At 37.7% G+C, this 23,273-nt stretch overlaps 1 protein-coding gene across 8 annotated transcripts in view; it reads right to left on the bottom strand.

Moving 5' to 3' along the window:
* Nucleotides 1-1,378: 1,378 nt before the first annotated feature.
* Nucleotides 1,379-23,273, bottom strand: part of LOC128704003 (steroid hormone receptor ERR1) — a 390,890-nt gene continuing 368,995 nt past the window's right edge. For all 8 annotated transcript variants that reach the window (XM_070099214.1, XM_070099212.1, XM_070099213.1 and 5 more), the window contains 3 exons: nucleotides 20,824-21,008; nucleotides 17,232-17,404; nucleotides 1,379-16,398 (listed from right to left, as the gene is read on the bottom strand). In XM_070099214.1, coding sequence (XP_069955315.1) covers nucleotides 16,236-16,398; nucleotides 17,232-17,404; nucleotides 20,824-21,008 — 521 coding nt within the window. In that variant the 3' untranslated portion in view covers nucleotides 1,379-16,235. The remainder of the gene's footprint in view (nucleotides 16,399-17,231; nucleotides 17,405-20,823; nucleotides 21,009-23,273) is intronic.

Here is a 23,273-nt window from a genome sequence, read left to right as displayed (position 1 = left end):
TACTCGAACAGCTCCCTACTTTAACAATTTGGCATTCAAACACTGTTCGGTAAAAAAAAAAAAAAAAAAAAGCTTGGTAGTCAACCATTTGCTTGGCACTCAACCAAACAGACACGACCTGCCAGAACATTGCTGTAAACTATTTCATGTTTCTTTGGGGAGGAGGAGTATGGAAGAAGTGAATGTTTTCAGATATTTGGGAGTTGACATGTCAGCGGATGAATTTATGAAGGATGAGGTTAATCATAGAATTGATGAAGGAAAAAAGGCAAGTGGTGCGTTGAGGTATATGTGGAGGCAAAAAATGTTATCTATGGAGGCAAAGAAGGGAATGTATGAAAGTGTATTAGTACCAACACTCTTATATGGATGTGAAGCTTGGGTGGTAAATGCTGCAGCGAGGAGACGGTTGGAGGCAGTGGAGATGTCCTGTCTAAGGGCAATGTGTGGTGTAAATATTATGCAGAAAATTTGGAGTGTGGAAATTAGGAGGCGTGGAGTTAATAAAAGTATTAGTCAGGGCTGAAGAGGGTTTGTTGAGGTGGTTTGGTCATTTAGAGAGAATGGATCAAAGTAGAATGACATGGAGAGCATATAAATCTGTAGGGAAAGGAAGGCGGGGTAGGGGTCATCCTCGAAAAGGTTGGAGAGAGAGGATAAAGGAGGTGTTGTGGGTGAGGGGTTTGGACTTCCAGCAGGCGTGCATGAGCGTGTTAGATAGGAGTGAATGGAGACGAATGGTATTTGGGACCTGACGAGCTGTTGGAGTGTGAGCAGGGTAATATTTAGTAAAGGGATTCAGGGAAGCCGTTTATTTTATATAACCAGACTTGAGTCCTGGAAATGGGAAGTACAATGCCTGCACTCTAAAGGAGGGGTTTGGGATATTGGCAGTTTGGAGGGATATATTGTGTATTTTTTATACGTATGTACTTCTAAACTGTTGTATTCTGGGCACCTCTGCAAAAACAGTGATTATGTGTGAGTGAGGTGAAAGTGTTGAATGATGATAAAAGTGTTTTCTTTTTGAGAATTTTCTTTCTTTTTGGGTCACCCTGCCTCGGTGGGAGATGGCCGACGTGTTGAAAAAAAAAAATAAGTCACCATGGGACTTACGAAGATTAGTGATAACAGCCAACCAAAAGGATAATTGGTTGGGAAAAATTCGTTTGGTACTCGAACAGCCTTCTGGAACGAATTAAGTTTGAGTACTGAGGGTCCACTGTATTTCTATACACCATAATGATGTTAGCATGGGCCACCACTGTAACCACAAATGCAGGTTTTTACAGACAAATCTCTCACTGTTCCACGGTTTGTTTGTAATTGTGTTATCACAATTTCGCGAGTCACGTTGGGCATAAATGAAAGAGAAACATTAACCTCGACCATTTATTGCTCTGTTAACAGCAACATTTTCACTAACCCTAGACCAGAGACATGACAACTTGGAAGGCTAACTTTCAGGCTGTAACACCTATCAAAATCTGCCTTATTGATACAACTTATGAAATGAAACGTGATACTCTGATAATGAATGATGACAGTGACAAACTAAAACAAAACATTCGTAACAATAATGTATTTTGGCAGTTGTGTGAACATTTTTACTCTTTTTTTTTTCTCTCTCTCTATTTTTTTTTTTTTTTTTTTTTTAGATATTCAGTTGCATAGACTGATACAATAATAGACAAGAACAACTGGACCTGGTAGACAGCTGTGGCCTTAAGTGTTCTCCAACCATGTGTACACTGCTCTTGTACACTCCAAGTTTCTCATTTTATCTACAACAAAGCAAGAAAAATGTCAACCCTAATTTCACAATTACAGAATACTTCATGCCTACCACCAACTATTCACATAATTTTAATTAGGACGCATTTAGAGCCAACTAACTTTGAGTAGGTTTCCTAATACACTGTGGAACCCTTGGTCATGCCTCAACAGTTTTATTCACAATTTGATTAAATAAATAATAAAAAAAAACAATAACAGGTTTGCTAAAATTAAACACAGAGTACAGCTTGTCAAGACAGTATGAGAGAGAGAGAGAGAGAGAGAGAGAGAGAGAGAGACAGAGACAGAGACAGAGACAGAGACAGACAGAGTGAGATTGCAAGATCATAAGAGGACATAAATAAGAGTGGACAGTATATGCCAATCATGTTGATTTTTGTGCCATGCAGGCAGCATTGCAAGGCACGACCAAGAGATTCAACAGTGGTTGGGCTAGATATCACCAGTGAACAACTATTAATGAAAATTATATTGAATATCACATTTTTGTACATAATTAAGAGTTAGTTGATATTGGTAGTGAACAACTAGCCAAGGCCTTGTCTAATCACTAATGTCCATATTATCCACAAGCATAGCTAACTGTCTACTGTTAGGGCTTCCTTATTGGACTGGTAGGAGTACAATATTTTAAAATTTCTTATGGAGCATGGTGATTCTGGCAAAATAAAATTTAAGGAACACTATATGCTTATTTGGGATTTGATTCTAACTTGCTGGATATATCTGGGGAGAGTACATTTGTGCCTTAAGAATAAGTATCTGTGCCTTAGTGATAATGATGGCAATGAACTCGTAGCTATAGCGAATTGCAGTTCTACTGCACTGTGAGAATTGGGTCGTTGGCATCGCTCTTTAACCTTCACCATTACTACCGTGCTGTGAATTGTCACTATCAACACCCATTCCAACCTCTCACCATCTGTCACTACCATTCACAAATTACAGTACATGACTTTTCAGATACTGTTTTATATTGACGCTCATTCATCACTGTACATTACTTTGTACAGCAATTGATTGTTAAACATAACTGTAGCATGATAAACTAGCATACTTCAAAAAAATAAATCTTTACACTGTAAAACACTATCACACTTTTAAGAAGTTAACCGGTACTAAATAAAGTACTATCACCCAGTGACATGTACACATTTATGTACTGTAGTACAGTATATACTATCACACATTTAACAAGTTCACATGTACTGTGGCATGTATTATCACCCAATTTTAACAAATGTAGATGTACTATCACCAATTTAACAAGATTATATGTACTGTGGCTTGTACTGTCACCCATATAACAAGTACAGTACACATGCACTGGCATGTGCTATCACGCACTTAACAAATATACACATACAATCACTCCTATAACAAGTACACATGTAGAGTGGCATGTATTGTCACACTTCAACAATTAAACTGCAGGCTGGCAAGTACCGTAACATCACACCTCGGCAATTACATGCCTACCATGGTAAGTACTATCACACTTCAGCAGTAAAACCTGAACCACACTAGCAGGTCTGTACTACCACACGTTGGTCTACACTGTGGTAACAAGTGTCACCTTTCAACAAGCTTAGTAGAACGTGCATAAAAAACTCTAATGAATATTAATGCCCATAGAAAATAAGTATTGAACCTACCCTGAATGTCAGCACCAGCGGAACTTAATTCTTACCTAAACTGAATCATTACCAAAATAGTGTATATATTTATATATTTGTTAATATAAATTTATTCAATAGCTCTTTCTTAAGTTATTACTTAAGGGGTTTGGTGGTTATTAATGAGTAAAGGTTTAGAAAATTAAGAGATTCTTTTGAAAATTAAACTGAAAAAGGCCATCCTACATAATTAATTTGACCAAAGTTTCAGTCATCGTTTGATAAATAACATAGAAATAATTGCTGTACTTGCAATCTAAATATATTATGCCCTTTGGTTCTAGGGGCCATTTTACCTTGCTTGTGTGTGTACGTGCATGTACGTGGGTGTGTGCATGCGTGTGTGGGTGTGTGTGTGGAAAGTGCATATACATACATAATATACTGGCCTTTTTGTAGTTGCAAGGGTCAATTCTCAGCTCCTGGCCCTGCCTCTTAACTTGCCATACTTCAGATTCACTCCCTCTTAGCCTCAGAGGGACTTATCGTACCTGTTCCTAAAACTGTATGGAGTCTGCCTCCACCACTTCCTGACCACTCTTGAGACTGAAGAAATACTTCCTAACATCCCTGTGGTTCATCCCTAACAGTGTCCCCTGTTTCTTGCCTCTCAAACAGCCTATCTCTGCCTACCGTACCAATTCCCCTGAGTATTTTGTAGTTATTATGCCCAATCCTGATTATTTTGTCCTTCAATATCATTAAGTGATATTCCCTTGGCTCAGGAATGAACCTTTGTTGCATACTTCTGCATAGTCCATGATGCTCCTGACATATGTTGTATTAAGTAACCAGAATGACTCTTTTTGTTGAGTTTCCCAAAAGCTACTCTTAGATTTGCCAGACAAGCATTGACTACAGAGGTTATTCTGTTGAAATAAGCCTCTGGTGATATACTGAGTACATGCTCACCCCTGGCTCATTCTGAGTGAGGTCTACAGCCTGTGTTCCCCAAGTTTATACCCTGTGTCCGACCTTCTGGCCCCCTTCCACTATCTTTATGACCTTGAGCAGCGCTGTATGTGGTTTAGTATTTAGTTTTGATTATAGTAATAATTCATGATTTTGATCTTGAATTCAAGCAACCACTAATATGCCCACTCTTGTCATTTGTCTCGATCACTCTGGACTTTTCCCTGTCCTCACTTGTTCTTACTCTCCTCATTAGTTTTACATCAGCAAAACAGGGATATATCTGCATCAATCCTATCTGGAATAGATGTACGCTTGAATGCACATGTGTGTGTGCTTGTACATGCATGTGTGTATGTGTGCATGTGCGTGCGTGCATGCATGTTTTGTTTGCTTTTAGTTTAATGAACTTATATTGTCAAGGCAGATTGGCCCAAAGAAGCAAGTGGAGACAACTAGTTTTAGGGATTTGACATGCTGTTGGAGTGTGAACATTAACATTTATGAAGGGATTCAGGGAAAGTGGTTATCTGGACTTGAGTACTGGGGGTGGGAAGTACAGTGCCTCCACTCAGGAGGAGGGGTTGGTGGAGATGTTGCAATCTGGAAGGTTATTTGAAATGTGATGTTTGTACATTTTTGGCAAGACAACTACTGAATGAATGATGAATGTTCCCCTTTTTTTGAGGGGGTCACCCTATTTTCGTGGGAGACAGCCGATACTGTAAGAAAATGTACATGTATAAATCATGTCAAGGTTTCTAGGCAGTTTGTCAAACTGCACTATAAATCAATATTTTTGAATGTCGTCCCTATGCCTTGAAATATTTCGAATTGACATAAGCAAGATTTTAATTTTACACCAAAACTAGCTAAGTAACCTAGTCTAACCTTGCTAAAATTAACATAATTTAGCTTCATCCTGCTCAACTTATCTTAGGTCAGACTAAATTTAGTTAGTATTATTTAACATGAGTACAGTAATTTCATTACACTGAGAATGATGTGACAGTTATTGCAACTATAAATGTATGGTCTGCCTGCTAGGCAAAATAGTCATTTATTTCACAATGTAAATTTCTCAAGGGCAGTGCCTTGATGAAGGTGTGGGGAATCTTGATCTAAAGAGCTGGACCTATACTCCCTTGAATTGAGTCTGACTGCCTCTCGCAACCCATGCGTTATGAGCCAAACCAGTAGGGGACATGAAGTGCCTGAGAAGTGGGAAGCAATCAGGTTCAATCCAAGGAAGGGGAAGGATACATACAGTTCTTTGAATCAAGAGCCCCTCACCAGCATCAAGGAGACCTATGGTGGGGGCCATAATTATAATAATTTATAAAGTCAAAAATAAATAATAAAAATGCACTATGTACTTAGAAAAGTATGGTTCATAGCACATCACATGACTGTTTCACATGGCATGATTGAAGTACAAGTCAGTCATCAGCGTGACAAGGTGTGACCTGACCTTCATTGATGTGACCCACATAACTTAATTAACAAACATTTTGTGGAGATAACCAATAGCTTAGGTGTGACTATCACATTGAAAATTTGTCCTTTAGACAAATAAAAATAATCAAGAATTCTTGGTCCAAGTCTAACCACCCAAACCCCTTAAAAGGCAATTACCTCTAATATATCAAAAAATACCACGGTGAAAATAGAAATAAAATCCGAGTGCTTTTATGTGCTTACACACACATCTGCAGAGGAATAGGAAGATGAGGCAAGAGAAGCATATTTGAGATGTTAAACCATACGGTGACATGTCGCACAAACAGGTCCCGTGGGACCTGTTTGTGTGAGGTGTTGTCACCTCTGAATGAGGTGTCACCTCATTTAAAATATGCTTCTCTTGCATCATCTTCCTATACCTCTGAAGATGTGTGTATAAGTACGTGAGAGCACTTGAACTTTATTTCCTATTTCCACCATGGTATTTTTTCATATTTGCAATCACGCGTTTTATTGTGATTTCTTCTACCTCTAATATATATTAGCATTCGCAATGAATAGTCATTCCATCTTGACATATTCAGGTAGGAACATAAGATGATACCTGGAGTTTTGTTTATTTTAAAAACCCTGTTGTACTTCTCACACTGAGCCTTTCAACTATGTCAATTGGTCATGGGCAGCCCTACCACAAGAAATTGGTCCGCGGTGGACAAGTAAACACTAGAGCTTTTATTTCTCAAGTGATCTTGTTACGTCTAGTTTTACAACAACATTGTACCGGTCAGATCTTGTGACGAGGCTACAGGTATCACATCGAGAGGCTGTAACACGCACCTATATATATATTAAGGAAATTACTTTTGCCATAATTACTCAGTGTGGTGTAATATTTTACAATAAATCTCTTATTAAATTATCAAGGGAAACTTATTGTGGCAAGTCATACCTTAGTGAATTGTACAGTTTTACTATGGTTATTGTTGATCTAGTTCACAGGGTTGTGTAAAAGTACAGGAGTGCCTTGCGTATACAGCACCTACTTGCGGTGTTCCATGTTTTTGTTGGCTTCAAACTGAGCCATTGTTTATTATGTTGCACCTGCAGGCAAAACAATGGTTCAGTTGAAAGCCAACAAAAGTGTGGAACACCAAAAATAGGCGTTGTATATGTAGGGCTCTCCCAGGAGGGCTCTACTATACAGCACCTATTTTCAATGTTCCACATTTTCACTGGCTTTCAATTGAGCCATTGTTCCACCACAACACAATGAACAATGGCTCAGTTTGAAGCCAATGAAAATGTGGAACACTGGAAAGAATGCTGTGTATGTGGGGTCCTCCTGTACTCAGTTGTTGAATTATGCTGATTTCTGCAAAGAGCAGTCACACTGATAGCACAAGTGGTGTGAGAACAATAATTAATACCACTGCAAACATATCATCAGGGGGACTTGTTCCACAAAACTATACATTTTTGCTTGAACAATGACAAAATTCCAAAATAGTGATGCTCCATTAGGTAGATTTAGGTAGAAAACTGTATAAAAAAATATAGCTTATTCTCAGACTGGCGTGCTGAGCGTATAACAACACAAGTGAAGCACGGTGATATGCATCCTTTGCCAGATTTTAATGTTTGTTAAATAATCTTGACCTATCCTCATCCATGGACATCCAAAAACGGTAAAAGTTAACAATAACATTATCTATATTTACTGGGTTGTGCCCAAGACGAGTTACATTATGTACATTGGCAGCCATACATGCCCAGGCTACCCATAATAGTTTGTAAGTTGATGAGGAGGAGTAAGGACACGTCTTGTTCCGTTTTTATCATAAATATATTTGCCAATGCTGGTTTTTATTTTTTTAAAGCCTTATGACTGGTTGTATAGGATTCCTTAAAAATAATGAAAACGCTGCAAGAAGGTTCTTACACATCCTCATTTAACACGTATTTAATGACCTCGCATATTTGCCTTCATGTGGAATGTCAATAATGTAGCCATTTACTTTTTATTGAATAGAAAAGTCTTTTAAATAAAAATGTGCAATTGTGACACAACCCATATATAATATGTATAGTGCATTTGTTAATCACACTAGAACTTTTGTTATATCTTCTGTTATCTAAGAAGTTGTTGTAATTTATATTCTAATGATATACTTATACCTCACTCTTCAAGACAACTGACTTTGTGGGTGTTGAATTTATTGCCAAATGATTAATGATTTTCTTGGATATTCATTATTTAGCATAGGATGAATGGTAGGTAAAATTTATTACACAACTGGTTTAACCATTTTATATCTAAACCCACCATGAGAGGAAATATTTGAGGATACGTGTAAACAAACAGTCTTTAAAAGTGCCACCTATAAGACTGGGAGCCTGGGCGAGCTGGGGCCTTGCAAACCCACTACACCTGCAACGGACGGAATTACAGTCAGTGTAGCTATGTAACACTTAATTAGATCTGCTAGAGGCTACACACAGAGGAAGGGTGTAGTAACTCCTGCACCTCATCCTTTGCAACACTGAACAACACATACATGTATGAGAAAGTATGCACAGTGGATGTATAAGATGCACAATACATTAAATTACCTTAAGAAATCCCTTTGCACATCGCATGTCCACATCCATCTTTTGGTCATCATAACCATCTTTGTTCATTTATGAGTCTTTGCTTAACCAAAACCTAACAGTCTCTCATACTAAAGAGGAATACTGTACTGTTTATAGTAAATATATGCCAAAAATATAACATTCCTTTGAACTCTTATTAATCACAATTTAATACTTTGCCCTGTGTAACCTCTGTAATTAGAAGGTAAGTCTAGGTAGTTATGTCATTAATCTATAATTGATAAATAATGTAATGCCCAAGAAAAAAGTGAATAACATAATTATTCATATTCTACATTTTTTTTTTTTTTTGCATATAGCACAATTTAGGATGATTATTGCACAAATAGTATGGATATAGCACAGTGTATCACAATCACAGTTGGTACCCCCATCACCTTCTCCTTTCTTCAAAAAAGAAAAATATATATAAATCCCAACCAACCTATTATTTCTGTCCCCATATTACAGTATCACTGATCCTAGACCCATTTTATGTCACTGCTGTCAATACATTTTAATGTACTGTACAACCGAAGATACACGATGTGTGTTTATTTCTGAGCTTCATCTATAAGCAGGAGACACTATGGTGTAAGGGCAGTGCATTGCAATCACATTTCAATACGTTGGAACCTGCATGCCCAGCAGAGCCGTGTGGTTCTATTATATAGTTAAGGGCTGGTTACTCTTGTGAAGGGGCAGCAATAACTAAACTATCTGGCAGCAAGCAACTGCACTCACTGGAAAATGGCATAGTTAGACACTGTAACTACAGATTAAGCAAATTTGTCACTATAATTTCAATCTTATATAATTTAATATTGTTTCAGAATCACCTTATGCACTAAAGATACTAATTAACTAGTGATTTTTAGGTGATATCAAAGCAAGATTGTTTTTGAAATTACTAATCACAAGCATTAGACGTCTCGAGCAGGTTCCAGCGGGCACGAGCATTCACTTTATACACCATTTTGCTAGTGATAAATACACTGATACAAATAGCCTCATCTATCGCACAGTGATGCAGTTACACAGATACCTATGGTGTAGTGATGCAGCCACAGCAAATATCCTAGTGCAGTGCCCCACCTGTCCATGCATAGTATGATGTGCTCGTTACACTCATGAGGTGGTATACGTACATACAGTAATCTCCTTCGTGCCAAGTATGTAACATGCAACATGAAGGCTTAACCAAGTGTTGCCTACAATATAGACAGAGATGATAAATATTACCAGGTGATACATTCTTGTGAAAGAAATGGTATGGTAATACCGTCAAGATGTGGAAAAAGACATGAACAGTTCAGGGCGTTTATTAAAGGTAACGTTTTGCCATGAGAAGCCACTCGTGGTGAAACATTTCCTTTAATAAATGTCCTGAACTGTACATAAGTGTCTTTTTCCACATACATTCTTGTGGCTGAGGAAACAGACGACAACATGACACAGGAAGAATGCAATGTAATAAATAACACATACTGCACATATAACAAAGTAGTTACACTCCGCATTTGCTTGTTTAGTTTCGCATTAAATGCACTTTGTTTACACAAGTATGAAAAGTTACTTAGTGTGGAAATATGAACAAGGAAATCATAAATATCTGTTAAATATTATGCTGCCGGGAATAACACCAGTAAACACATCTCACATTCACGTGCCACAATGCAAACACATCTGCATTATGAATATAAAAACTTATAAAAGTAGAGTAACCATACATAAAAAAAAATGACATGATTCTCCATGAGAGAAATAAGAAAGAGTAGTGTTAAAGGTAGGTTAGTTGTATAAATTAGTTATCAAATAAATTATATTTCAATCAGTGCAATATCAACATAAATTATTGTCATGACAGCTGCCCTCTTTGAGTATTTTTATGTGCAATAGTATTAAAGAAGAAAATAATGCAATAGCAGTGTACCTTTAGAATAAGACGAATACACGTGTTGTAATCTTATAGCAGTTTTGTTTTTGTCCCTATTGTCTTTGCTTCTGAATTACTACTGACGAGGAATGTAGACACATGACAGGTGTCAACAGCTACATGGCTAGCAATGTACACACATGATTGCAGTGTGTGGAAGCATGTTTATTTATTTAGATTCTATTAGTATTATTTTGCCTGTCCAGAATGCTTTAAGTATGGGCTGTTATGCATAAGAAGCAGTAAAACCTTGATTTAACAGACTCCAATACAATAGATTTTGGATTTAACTGACAAAATCTGTGGCTGGACAAACAGAAATGACAGACAAAATTCATTAAATCCATAATTATCATCCATTGTTACAGTCTACTGGGTAATTGACTTAGGATATAATCATCTGCCCATTATTTCAAGAACTGTTCTTTTTTCTTATGGTTTGCTGGGCAAATTAATTTTGGAACCCATTAAATTTTTCAAATCTCATTTGTATTTAACTGACAACTACTGAACTGTCTCTGGTAACCATCTTTGTACAACAAATGTGCCTTGGAAAAAAGTATTACTACTGCTACTGTTACCACATACATTGAATACTGACCACAGTGGCCTCACTGGTCCTGAATTTTGCCTTGTACATTACGGGGACAGCCTGGATCGTTGCATCTACTACAATAGGCATCACAGTGATTTCTGACGAATGTGATATTAACCCTTTGAGGGTCCGTCCCGTAGATCTACGGCTTTACGTGAGCTCAGCTCACTCTGATAAACTGTGAGTGGTACATTTGGGCCTAGATATGAGAGAATACATCTATGTGGTATGTGTGCACCACATAAAACAGATCCTGCAGCATGCTGTGTATAATGAGAGAAAAAAACTGAAATCATGATTTTTCGATTAAAACAGCGACTTTGCAGTGTTTTTTTGTATGTTTTTTATAGTTCTATTTGTGATTTCTTGGTCTCATTTGATAGAATGGAAGACATATTACAGAAATAGAGATGATTTTGATTGGTTTTCGCACTGGAAATGGCTTGAAACTGAGCTCAAAGTAGCAGAAATGTTAAATTTTTGCCGATATTCAAGAGTAAACAAACGACCTCACACGTCTAATACACGCCAGTTGGTGGGTCTAATATGCATTCACAAATATGGTGATGATATTTATACAATTATTACAGTATTGCATAACAATAAATCTTCTATTTTTTGGTGTGAATAAAAATTCAATATGTGAATAAAAAATCAAAATGGAATTTATTTGTAAAGCCTCAAAACATAACTAATGAACAGAGGAAATGTTAGTTTAGTTCCAGGAATACCTACATTGTTTATTCTGGACCCTATTTTGAAATTGGAATATTTTGAACTTTGTGTTAAATTGGCCAAATTAACAATTTCCGATCACTTTAATTTGTAGTTGAAACAGTTGACTTGGCGATTTCTTGTGCTCAGTCGATAGAATAGAAGTAATACTAGTGAAATAGCTAAGAATTTGGTTGACTGGAATAATGTAATTGGCCTAAAATGAGAGTCAAAGTCAGCAAAATCGCCGATTCGTAAATATCGCTGACACACCAAAATTCGCGAGAGCATAATTTCGTCAATTTTCCATCAAATTTCGTACTTTTTGTTTTATTACCTTCACAAAAAGATTCTCTACCATTTCATAAGAAAAAATAAAAAAATTTTTTTTTTTAAATTCTTGGACACTGGGGCACCACTTCAGATTTGGGCCTTGGACCCTGAAGGGGTTAACTCACTAACGAGCCTTTTTTTTTTATCTTTAGTTTCACCCTTCAGATGATGTAATCTGAAGGGTTCTTGATACAAGACATTTTAGCTATCCCTTCCTCAGTTCAGATTTGATTACCTATCATTTTCCAAGGGCAGCATGACCCCTACAGATGTAGCATTTCCCTATGAATACACTGTATAATAACACTGGCCACACTAAAAATTTTCCGACTAATTCAAACCCCGAATGTAGTTTTCCCTAAACACATATAGCTTCTGTGAAACAGATCCCCACAGTGAACGATTTCACCAAGACACAACATCACAGAGAAGAGACGTACAAAACTTGACGATTGTTTTGACGGAGGAATACTGCTGAACACTGGTGTAGGAAAGCCTTACTCAACCCAAGTAAAAAAAACCTGAAAACTGATTTACTACAAATGTTTATATGACTGTATAGAAATTTCTGTTGTATGTGTTTGTATTTACTGTATATAATGAATTTACATTACAAAGGATTAGTTTTTGTCATGTGCACTGACCTTAATATCTACAATAACTATGATTGCTAGGTAACATAGTGTGGCTTTTCAACTTTTACTAAATATTGGTCATAAGATTTCATAAAAAATCTTAGATGACAGAACTAAACAAGTTCAGATTTGTGATCAGCACATCAAAGTTGGGTTACTGAACTGGATAAAAAGTTAAATTCGATTGGCTAGTGCAATCATCTCACATTCCAACACTGCGCATCTAAGTTAGCCTTACAATGCATGTTGACCATTTACATAAGTTTTCTTACAAAATACAACTTGTGCATCATGTCATGTCAGTTCTGTGATAATAAATGGCCACCTCAAGCCCTTCAGCTGTTGGTGCCAGATTCCTTTCTCTGGGTTGCTACAAAGAACGCATGTACTAGGTAATACTCAACACAACTAAAGCTCTTCTGGACAATATTTGATGTTTAATTTTCTCTTTTTAGTATTATTATTATTATTATAATAAAAAAAGAAGCGCTAAACCACAAGGGCTATACAGCCACTTTTTAGTGGAGCTTGTCATCTTGGCTTATAAAGCAAGACTCAGGAGGGGTGGCCTTGATGTCAGTGAAGGGCCTTTTATCAAAGGAATTATAGCCACCCTTTTATTCCTCGAGTCTGGTCACAGACTGGGACACAGGGGTGTTGAACCCTGAAACCTTCTCCAGGTATATTCCAGGTAAGTCTGAGTCCCTTATTTCCTGTATATAACCTGTAGCATCTCCCCATTAATATTGTACAAAGATGATTATGATATATAATAATAATAATAATACTTTCCTAATCATGTAATATTCAGCAGCAAAGACAATTTTAAGACACATTAATGGCTTATATAGGTAATATTTGTTAAAAATTATTAACTAAAAAAATAAACATTTTCTTTATAGTTGATATTTTGTCTAGCAATGTTTCTTCAACTTAGTTCTCCCACTTTAATAAATTGTAAAGAAAATAATTTTGATATTACAATATTAGAAGAGTAATGGTAAATCAAAAAAGAATTATTTCCACCATAAGTGCCTTCTAAAAGTGGTGGACTAAAATGTTCCAACTGGCATATGTTGAACCTACAAAAATAATGTTTCTTGCCAACTCTTGCTTGGAACATCTATATACACTGACATAATACTTCAGTTCCCTTCAAGGAGGTGTTCCCTCTTGCTGGTGAAGGGCTCTTGGTCCTGGGAATTGGAGCTGTTCTCTGATTAATAAGATGTGTGCAACACTCAAGTATCTTTACTGATGTACTGTTCCATAACCTGTGTCAATATAGAGTAGTCAGTAAGAATTAGGATTAGTCTGCCCGGAATGCCTAGGCATGCTAGTGACTTTCTTTGCAACTAATATTTTGTAATACGTAAACCACACATTGTAAGCTTTGCAAGGAAATAAACATTTTTATTTACATGAAATGTTTAACTCTCCTAGCAGGTTTCATCAGTGAAACACTGAGGTGATTGATAATTCTTGAGAAACAGAAGTGGAGGTACTTGATGGATGATGGTCAATCTTTTCCAGCACAGCTGAGGGACTGATTACTTTAAACTATCTCTGCACTCCTACCATCTCCAAGATTGTAAGTTACCTCTGTATTCAACTGATGAAGCCTGCTTGATAAGCAAAACCTTTTGGTAATATAGATACCCAGGCATTGTACACACTTATCAACTTGTCACTATTAGTTATCATTTACATGATAATTCCCCTTTCCTAGAATCAAACCTCACTACCTCCTATTTCCCAGGCACCAAAGGATCCATGTGGGTTTAACACTTCTCCATGAATATAATAATTATTCAAGTTTACTGCACATCAACACTTGCAGTAATAACCAATCATACATTGCATGGAAGAGATGGATTATGTAACTTGTTATACATCAAACACTGGTTGTATGTTATAACTGACCATGATGAGGGAAACGGTGAGTCCCTGGAACTCAGCAGCTTGTGTGACAATCGTGTATAATACGACTTGCATAAATGTGCCTGTATGTGAATATGTAGTAGTATGAATAACTAAAGTGAAATGAGCACTTGCCAGTGCTCAATATTAACCCACATGTAGACAGCAACTCGGGAGATTTTCATTGATCTGTATATTTTGACCCCATTCTGGGGACCTCTTCAGCAGATCTGCTGAAGAGGATCCCAGAAGGGGGTGAAAATATATAGATCAATCAATCTCCTGTGTTTCTGCCTCCATGTGGGTTGTTATTGAGCATATACTAGTATATTCAGAAAAGGGATAAACCCAAAAAATCAAACTGAACATCACCGTGACAATTAAAAGCAAACAGGAAGACAGGCGTTGAACAGTATTTGATTTCTTAGATTCCAAGTTCTACTTATACTTGCACGAGACTAGTCCCTAAAGTAAGGGCCTCTAGATGCGACAGAACTAGCGATGGGTTACATGTGGCATAAATTGTCATTGTGTAGCACATCATACTCTGACAGTGTAACAAATTGTTACTCTGGGCAAATAAACTTTTTTTTTATTATGGAACACTAGCACCTGATAGCCTAAAGACTCAACACTACAGTCACCCTTGCATGAACTTTGCACCCAGAACGGATATAAAGATTTGCTGGGATGACTGTAGAGTTGCTGATAATAATGTATCAAGACATTACAACTTCACATTTAATTAGAAACAGACAACACACACATTTTTATTGATTTCTCTTACTTAAGCAGTTGTACTGTTACACAGGCCTATGCCTTTGAGATACAAAGAAAGTGAATATGTACAATTTATCAACATATTTTACTAGCAGTGACTTGAGTTTTGAGACACACAACTGGAGTGGTATTAGTCCTGAGTCAACTGCCAACACATGGGGCGAGATCAGCAAACATGAGCCTTGGATCCTCTCTGTATGACTCCATTTCTTAATAAAACACATTAAATTTGTTAAATATATTGTCCATTGTTCAAATTCGCTGACCATGTCAAATGATTGCATACAGCGGCAACATCACTAATCGTGTTGCTCGGTGGGAGTAACATTGACAACAGTTATATACATAGGATCAAAACTCACAATGGGGTTAAATTTTCATAGTGATCAGTGTATTTCTGATTTCTCCGAACTGAACACAATTGCCAACAATACCTGAGTGTATGGCAACATGGCAGGCATTTGTTTTGGAGTATTGCAATTTTCTTCCAGTGTTCATCTTGAAAGCATCATTCCACTTGGTACTATTCCTGACAGGACCAGTCAAAAGCGTCAGCCTCATAGACAGGACCACTCGGGGTCAAGTCGTGATGAGAGAAAGCCGCTGACTAACAAACAGTACTTAAACATCAGCTCCAGCTTGGAAGACATAAAACCAAGATAATATTCTGGTCACTACTGGACCCTATGACCATCTAGTGAACAACTGGAAGTTGTATTTTTTTGCAAAACCCCATTAATGCACGATGCCAATTTTCACTTCCCTGCCACACTATTCTTTTTCCTGTTATTGAAATGAAAGTTTGCCATATATGTATATAATTACAATTTAAGTCTAGTTGCCATTCACCGCATGTGTGACTCTAACATCTCCACAAAGAGCTTGTTCATGGGCACACTACCCTGGTGACGCACAGAGAGCCAATACCTCCGAAGAGCTGCATCTGCTGCTCTTAGAGAGGGCAAACACAGTAATAACGACTGCATTTGTACAACTGAGTCCCGTAGTCTGAAATATTAGACCGTCTTAATTGTCTGGTAGAATTCACAACGAATTTCCTCTAATAAATACATTTTTTAGCAAAACTAACTGAACCTATTACAACTCCAAATCAGATCAGACTTAACACTAAAGTTATCAGTGTTGGTAAACCAACAAATCTGTTGTAAAGTATAAATAACTTTCATTTGATTCATTGTAATCTTCAAATGGGATTGTCTAGTTTGGCAAGATAAGCATAAATAATGAATACAAACACTAACAGAAAAATTAAAAATTTTTTTTACAATATTATGGAAAGTGATAACTCTACAAAAATTATCCAAAGCTTAATGGGAAAAGTAAAAAAAAAAAAAAAAAAAAAAAAAAAAAAAAACGATGGTTTGGGACAGGTATGAGGAAATGGTGGCGAGGGAAGAACACTGGCAGAAAGTATGGAAATTCCAGTCAATGTGACAAATCAGTATCAGTTAAAAAATCACAAGATATTATGAAGATACTGAAGTGATGGGTTCCCCATACACTAGACATTAAAATTATTTATCCTCTTCGGTTTATTTTTCGTACCAAAGAGTATGGCTTCTGTCTTCCCAAAGTGCAGACAACAAATTACCATTATACCTCAGGAAAACAGAAGCCATACTCTTTGGCAAGAAAGATAAACTGAAAAGTGTAAATAATTTTAATGTTCAGTGTAATGAGGAAACCCATCACTTCAGTATCTTCAGTGAAATATCTGGGAATCCCCTTTGACCCAAGCATGTCAGGAGAATTGATAGGGAACAGAGACACCAAGAAATACTGAAAAATTGGCTATTCAGAAGAGAAAGTGACAGACCAACCTGATAGTAGCAACTGCATCATGCAACGCCTGGAGGATGTTTTGCCTTAGGCGGTGGAGGGCCTGATTGTCTTGAAGTCGCACATCGGAATTAGTCAGGACAAGGGCTTTCAGGAGTAGGAATTCTTCCCTGTTGATTCCACACTGTTCCAATCGCTCCACAACGCCCAAAACCTGTGTTGTGTAAGAATGTGAATTTGAGTAATTCGAAAAGCCTTCTACTTTAAGACACGACAAATGAGTCTTAAGTATAAAAATCATTATTAATCTTAAGAAAAAAGTTCAGGAAAGAGGGAGAGGGGTCATGACCTGCCTGCTCCACCCCCGGCCCCCTGATGGAGGTAATTTCTATACAATACGACAAATACAGGAAGTCCTCAACTTGCAAATACATTGGGGACCTCCTGAATTGTGTATAATATAGTGCATACAAACAGCTCTTTTTATTTACTACAGTATTTACTCTCACATAGCTGCTATATATTAATGTTACCCAGCCATCTACTTTTTGCACAGAATTTCATTGTACTGTTTATATTATGAGGTAATTAATGTCTTTTCAACAAACCAGCCATATCTCACCAAGGCAGGGTGACTAATATGGAATAAATGTAAGTTGCAAATCAGCTGGTAGGCTTACCTATAGGATCACTAAAAATTAAAGCAGCAATAACTTCTAATAGAGAAAAAAAGGTTCAGTGCACTTTTTCTGTGAATATGGAGTAATAATTATGATGTGTGAAAAAGATTTGCCTATATGGTGGACCCTCGCATACCAATGGCATCACATAACGTTAAATCTGCATAGCAATACATTTTATCACTAAAATTTTGCCTCGCATAGCACTAAAAAACTCGCTCAATGCTATTCGTCCAAGACGCGTCCATGTGTGCGCCTGAGCCAGCCTCACATGTTCCGCCAGTGGCATTGTTTACAAGCCAGCCTCCGCGGTAACATCCAAGCATACAATCGGAACATTTCGTATTATTACAGCGTTGTTGGTGATTTCATCTGCAAAATAAGTGACCATGGGCCCCAAGAAAGCTTCTAGTGCCAACCCTACAGGAATAAGGGTGAGAATTACTATAGAGATGAAGAAAGAGATAATTGCTAAGTATGAAAGTGGAGTATGTGTCTCCGAGCTGGTCAGGTTGTATAGTAAACCCCAATCAACCATCGCTACTATTGTGTCCAAGAAAACGGCAATCAAGGAAGCTGTTCTTGCCAAAGGTGCAACTGTGTTTTTGAAACAGAGATCGCAAGTGATAGAAGATGTTGAGAGACTCTTATTGGTGTGGATAAACAAAAAACAGATAGCAGGAGATAGCATCTCTCAAGCGATCATAAGTGAAAAGGCTAGGAAGTTGCATCAGGATTTAATTAGAAAAATGCCTGCAACTAGTGATGATGTGAGTGAATTTAAGGCCAGCAAAGGTTGGTTTGAGAGATTTAAGAAGCGTAGTGGCATACATAGTGTGATAAGGCATGGTGAGGCTGCCAGTTCAGACCACAAAGCAGCTGAAAAATATGTGCAGGAATTCAAGTACATAGACAGTGAAGGACTGAAACCTGAACAAGTGTTTAATTGTGACAAAACAGGCCTGTTTTGGAAGAAAATGCCAAGCAGGACCTACATTACTGAGGAGGAAAAGGCACTCCCAGGACATAAGCATATGAAAGACAGGCTTACTCTGTTAATGTGTGCCAATGCTAGTGGTGATTGCAAAGTGAAGCCTTTATTAGTGTATCATTCTGAAACTCCCAGAACGTTCAGGCAAGCCGTGTTGGCAACCTGTACACTGATAGTGTTGTGAACCACTTCAGGAAAGTCATAAAGGAACGAGAGGTACAGACCTCTATGGACAGATATGTTGTGCGACAGAAGTCCAGTGACTCTGAAGCTGGTCCTAGTGGCATTAAAAAGAAGAAGGGAAGTAACCCCGGAAAAGGACTTGACACCTCAAGTCCTAATGGAAGGGGATTCCCCTTCTAAACACTAAGACCATCAACACTCCCTTCCTCCCATCCTATCAATCATCACCAGATCTTCAATAAAGGTAAGTGTCATGTAACTGTGCATGTCTTCTTCAGTTTGTGTGTATTAAAATTAATATTTCATGTGGTAAAAAAAAATTTTGTTCATACTTTTGGGTGTCTTGCATGGATTAATTTGATTTCCATTATTTCTTATTGGGAAAATTAATTCGCATAACGATAATTTCGCATAACATTGAGCTCTCAGGAACGGATTAATACAGTTATGCGAGGGTCCACTGTACTACAGTTGTATCAGTTTCACACTGCCTTGCACATCTAATTCTTGCTCAACCTGGACACTGTCATACTGCACAGTGCAGTTACTGTGCAATATATACAAATAAGCCGCAGATAGGAGAATGAGACTTATGATGATCTTTTCGTTCGACTTCAACAATACGTAACTAGTTGGACCGACCCCTCAAGGAAGGTTCCTTGACGCTGGTGAGGGGCTCTTGATCTAGGGAATTGGATCTGTGCTCCGGTTCCCTGAATTAAGCCTGAATACCTTCCACATATCCCCCCACAGGCGCTGTATAATCCTACGGGTTTAGCACTTCCCCCTTGATTATATTAATAATAGTTGGACCGAAATGTCTTAAGTTTCCCTCTCCTGTGTATGAGTTATTTGTGTGTTGTTCCAGTCACTGTATTGCGCCTTTTTGTTCTTCTAGTATGCAATATTTTATAAATACTGCAATATTTTTAGAATATTGCAATATTTTATGCAATATGTTAAAAATATTGCAATGTTCATATATCTATTTTTTTTTTTTAATTTAATTCTATAATTTTTAAAGGGGTGGAGGGGTAAGCCAGTGGAAGGCCTCAGTCAGATGACCAAAAGCTCCAGCTGTGGGTCATCACATGACTAAGACCCGAGTCACGAAAAACTTTTCCCGTTTCCCGACAAACCTAACGTAACCTATCTAGTTCTTTATTGGCCTAAATTTCTCGTCTTATTCTCTGTCTCTGATATAATAAATATAATTTTTAAGCCCAATAACCTATGGAAGTCAAACATCTGAGTTGACTGTTATTACTGAATTATATTTAAAGGAAGTGCTAAACCTGTAGGGGTTATATTAGACCTGGTGGAAGGGAGGCAATCAGGTTCAATCCCAGGAAATAAAGCACAAGTTCAACTCCTTGGATCAAGAATCTCTCAACAGTATCAAGGAACCTTCCTTGAGAGGACAGGAGCATTAAAAATATTGCTGATCAATAAGCCAATTTTTTGTGGTAACCAAATCGTAAAAGGAAGATCATTCTTGTGCAATATTTACATATTAAACAAAGATTATACAGTGGACCCCCGGTTAACGATATTTTTTCATTCCAGAAGTATGTTCAGGTGCCAGTACTGCCCGAATTTGTTCCCATAAGGAATATTGTGAAGTAGGTTAGTCCATTTCAGACCCCCAAACATACACATACAAATGCACTTACATAAATACATTTACATAATTGGTCGCATTGGGAGGTGATCGTCAAGCGGGGGTCCACTGTATCTGTCAGTTAGAAAACTTATATTACATATAACTGCAGTACAGACCTGAGTGAAGAGCTCAGTGGCATTACATTCTCTTGCTTGCTTCTCATCTAAAGTGAAGTCAGGAGCAAAGTGGAGAGTGTGGCCATGGGCAGGCATGGAGCGGTATGCTAGCCCTAGGGTTAGGATCTCTCCCCATGTGCTTTGAAGCAGCCGCATCTGGTCGTTCAATGCTAGTTCTGTGAATCCTGTAGATATAAGCAAGGATTACTACTGGATTTTACGCATATGAATTTCCAAGGTACAAGCTGTTACCCTACCTCTGGTAGCAAGCCCAGTACTCTACAGAGATACAGGCAGGCCTTGTTTTACAGTGCTTCACTGTATACCATTTTTATAATGAAGTGGTTTTCAATTATACTCATTTTTTATTTATTTAGAGTTCCTACAATAAATATATTCACCACTCACTATAAGCTAAGGATAATACTGTGCTTATGGGAGATTCTAAAGAAAAATTGCAAAGTTAGTAGACGAGTTTGGGAGTGTGTGTAAAGGTAGAAAGTTGAAAGTGAACATAGAAAAGAGTAAGGTGATGAGGGTATCAAATGATTTAGATAAAGAAAAATTGGATATCAAATTGGGAAGAAGGAGTATGGAAGAAGTGAATGTTTTCAGATATTTGGGAGTTGTCGTGTCAGCAGATGGATTTATGAAGGATGAGGTTAATCATAGAATTGATGAAGAAAAATAGGCAAGTGGTGCGTTGAGGTATATGTGAAGAGAAAAAACGTTATTTATGGAGGCAAAGAAGAGAATGTATGAAAGTATAGTAGTACCAACATTCTTATATGGGTACACAAATAACCCGCACATAAAAGAGAGAAGCTTACGACGACGACTTTGTCAATGGTCCAAGTCGGACCAAAACGTCGTCGTAAGCTTCTCTCTTTTATGTGCGGGTTATTTGTGTATCGTTCCAGTCACGGTATTGTGCCTTTTTTGTTATTCTTATATGGGTGTGAAGCTTGGGTTGTAAATGTTGCAGCGAGAAGGCGGTTGGAGGCAGTGGAGATGTCCTGTCTAAGGGCAATGTGTGGTGTGAATATTATGCAGAAAATTTGGAGTGTGGAAATTAGGAGGTGTGGAGTTAATAAAAGTATTAGTCAGAGGGCAGAAGAGGGGTTGTTGAGGTGGTTTGGTCATTTAGAGAGAATGGATCAAAGTAGAATGACATGGAGAGCGTATAAATCTGTAGGGGAAGGAAGGCGGGATAGGGGTCGTCCTCGAAAAGGTTGGAGGGAGGGGGTAAAGGAGGTTTTATGGGCGAGGGGCTTGGACTTCCAGCAAGCGTGCGTGAGCGTATTAGATAGGGGTGAATGGAGATGAATGGTATCTGGGACCTGACGAGCTGCTGGAGTGTGAGCAGGGTAATATTTAGTGAAGGGATTCAGGGAAACCGGTTATTTTTATATAGCCGGACTTGAGTCCTGGAAATGGGAAGTACAATGCCTGCACTTCAAAGGAGGGGTTTGGGATATTGGCAGTTTGGAGGGATATGTTGTGTATATACGTATATGCTTCTAAACTGTTGTATTCTGAGCACCTCTGCAAAAACAGTGATTATGAGTGAGTGTGGTGAAAGTGTTGAATGATGATGAAAGTATTTTCTTTTTTGGGTATTTTCTCTCTTTTTTGGGTCACCCTGCCTCGGTGGGAGACAGCCGACTTGTTGAAAAAAAAAAAAAGTAACGTGTGTACTGTATACGCTTTTTTTTTAGCCCTGGTTCTATTGCTCACTTAATATAAGATAGTGTAAACATGTTATCAGGCTTTTATATGCATTTGAAAATTAAAAAAAAAAGCTATGTTTCACTTTACAGCGAATTTTGTTTTACAACAGTAGCCCGGAACCTACCCTGCTGTATAAGGGAGGCCCTCCTAGACATTCTATACATATGTATATATAAAAACTAAAATGCCAGGAGCAAGGGGCTACTAACTCCTCTTCTTGTATAAATCACTAACTGTAAAAAGAAGAAAAACTTTATGAAAATCTTCTTTTTTTTTTGGGTCACACTGCCTGGGTGGGAGACAGCCAGTCTGTTGAACAAAAATTTATAAAAGTTCACATCAACCAATGAAGCCTTGGAAAACAGGAAATACAATGCCTGTACTCTGGAATATGTGGGAATGCTGCAGATTGGTAAGTCAACATTCATTAGACTGCAACATGTGTTTTGCAAAGGCAGAGTGCACTAAGGAGGACGTACATATTTGGGTCAGTCTTTCTACTTGGACAAAAAGTAGTTTTTGTTTTTAAGAGTTGCAAAACAAAGTGACAAGTTAAACAAATACCATAAAATGAGACCCTCAACAACTAAAAAAACAAAGAAATTCTGCAAGGATTCCTGTGGAGCAAGAAATTGCAAAATCACAGCCATAATAACCCAGTAGTCCAAAGAAACCAAAGCTGCCCTTCCCTTCCTTGGACTGAACCTGCTTAATTCCTC

Source organism: Cherax quadricarinatus, chromosome 66 (assembly GCF_038502225.1).
Source record: "Cherax quadricarinatus isolate ZL_2023a chromosome 66, ASM3850222v1, whole genome shotgun sequence".
NCBI classification, from domain to species: Eukaryota; Metazoa; Arthropoda; class Malacostraca; order Decapoda; family Parastacidae; genus Cherax; species Cherax quadricarinatus.
Note: the sequence above shows the minus strand (reverse complement) of the source record. Positions and strands in the feature narration are given on the sequence as shown.